The sequence below is a fragment of the Geospiza fortis genome, unplaced genomic scaffold, assembly GCF_000277835.1.
Source record: "Geospiza fortis unplaced genomic scaffold, GeoFor_1.0 scaffold538, whole genome shotgun sequence".
NCBI classification, from domain to species: Eukaryota; Metazoa; Chordata; class Aves; order Passeriformes; family Thraupidae; genus Geospiza; species Geospiza fortis.
In genome coordinates, this window is record NW_005054368.1 from 342,174 (window position 1) to 344,136 (window position 1,963).

Here is a 1,963-nt window from a genome sequence, read left to right on the forward strand (position 1 = left end):
AGGAGTAGAGCATCCCGCAGACAATGTCTTGGCCATGAGGCTGCTTAATAACATATAAATTGCCAGAATTGCCTATTTTTAGCTCAGCCTGTGGATGTTGCTCATGGGCCACACTCCCATGAAGATTGGGCAGAGATATCACTGCAGCCACAGTGATGTCCAGTGCCCCAAAGGGAGCAGAGGAAGACATGGGGAGCACAGAATGGGTGGGATGCTCCTCCTCAGTCCTGCTGGATTTCTCTTCCAGAGCTCACCCATGACCTGGAAATGAAGGAGCTGGAGGCCCGCCAACAAGGTAAGAGCACAGCTTTGGGCACAAGATAAGGGGGAGCAGGTGTGGGTGCAGAAGAGCCGGCGGCCAGAGGGCCCATCAGGGCTGCAGGGAGGGCTCAGGGCCGTGCCTGAGGGGCAGGGGCTGAGGGCAGGACTGGAAGGCAGCGTGCACAGCCTGCTGGGGCTGCCCGGAGCCCCGCGGCCGGCAGGGGCTGCTCTGGGAGCAGCCTGGCTCCTCTCCCTCCTCTGCCCACAGATGAAACAGAAACTCCTCCCTGGCGCTGCCTGGGCACGGTGCCTGGCACCAAGCCCCAGCCTGTGCTCTGTCCTCAGTGCCAGGGCAGCCGGTCCCAGGGTGGGTGCGGGCTGCTCGCACTGGGGCCAGCGGGGTCCTTGGCACCCTCACGCAGTGCCAGGGCTGGCTCCATGGCAATTCCAAACTCCCAGCCCCTCCCATGGGGTCCCGTCTCTGCACCCGAGGGCTTCGCTGGCAGGCCTGGTGCCCAACCCACCGTGTGCCATCACCAGCCACAATGCAGCGAGTCTCATCCCTGGTGCCTGCCCATCCTTCAGCCTTTCAGGGCTGCACAATCACTTTGCCACATTTATGGGGCAGCACCTCATTTACGATGCCATCAAATGATTGCTCTTCTAGTGCCGTTCATGCAATAATTACTGCCTGCAACTGCCTCCCTAAGACCTCATTATAAAGCTGCAGAAACACTGAGGAGCTGAGGCTGTAAGTGGCTGCCAATCACATCATAAAAAGCAGATTATTGCAGAGGATGGGAGCAGGCCTGGGCAGGCAAGGGAGCGTGGGCAGGTGCCAGCCTGCACCCTGCCAAGGGCTGGGTGCTGGAGCAGGCAGCCAGGGCTGGGGTCAGGAGTCCTCAGCCCTCCTGCTGCCCACTGGGCTTGGCTCCAGAGCGCCAAGCTGCCAGTTCCCCAAGCTGCCAATTCCCCAAGCTGCCTGGCCATCCTGCATTCCCCAGAACTTGCTCCCCGTCCCAGGATGGAGGCTCCTTCCCTGCTGAGCGCAGCCCAGTTCCTCTGTAATCGTGGATTTGTATCTCCATCCTGACTAACCAGGCTCTGGAATCCCAGGGCTTGAGGCCAAGCCTCTCCAAAGTTGGGCTGATGGTTTCCCTGCACCATTTCCTTTTCTCTTCCAGCCCGTGTGCTCCTCCACACCCTCTGCACACATTCAGTCACTTTTAGGGTGAAAAGCTACTTACCTAGGGAAATTTTAAAACTGCAGCAAGGTAGAGGCAGCAGGTTTCATGGCAACAACATCCTCCACTGAAACTGCCTTTTGCTGTCACCCCGCATTTGGGTGTTACACATGCCGGGGTTCCTGTGCCTGAGCTGGCAGTGAGCCCGTGCTCGGGCAGCTCACAGGGAGCTTTTTCCCGACTTCAAGAAGCACCCAAGCAGCCTCAGTGGCACTGCTGGGACATGCTGGCACCGCGGAGTGGTCAGCAGCCACGTCCAGCCAGGAGCAGCGGGGCTGAGCCCCCGCTCCCCATCCTGACCCCTCTGTGCCCTGACCCACAGATGTCCTGGACCGCGAGCTGGAGGAGAAGTGCCGGGCGATGGAGGCGCAGCTGCAGGAGAAGGAGAAGGACAACCTGGAGCTGCGCAAGGAGCTGCAGCACAAGGAGAGGCTGGTGGCCGCGCTGCGCTCCAGCCT

At 60.3% G+C, this 1,963-nt stretch overlaps 1 protein-coding gene across 1 annotated transcript in view; it reads left to right on the forward strand.

Moving 5' to 3' along the window:
* CLUH (clustered mitochondria homolog) overlaps nt 1-1,963 on the forward strand; it is a 44,746-nt gene that overhangs the window by 1,931 nt on the left and 40,852 nt on the right. Inside the window, exons 2-3 of the mRNA XM_031059765.1 lie at nt 248-295; nt 1,828-1,959. Of these exons, the coding sequence (XP_030915625.1) occupies nt 248-295; nt 1,828-1,959 (180 nt within the window). The remainder of the gene's footprint in view (nt 1-247; nt 296-1,827; nt 1,960-1,963) is intronic.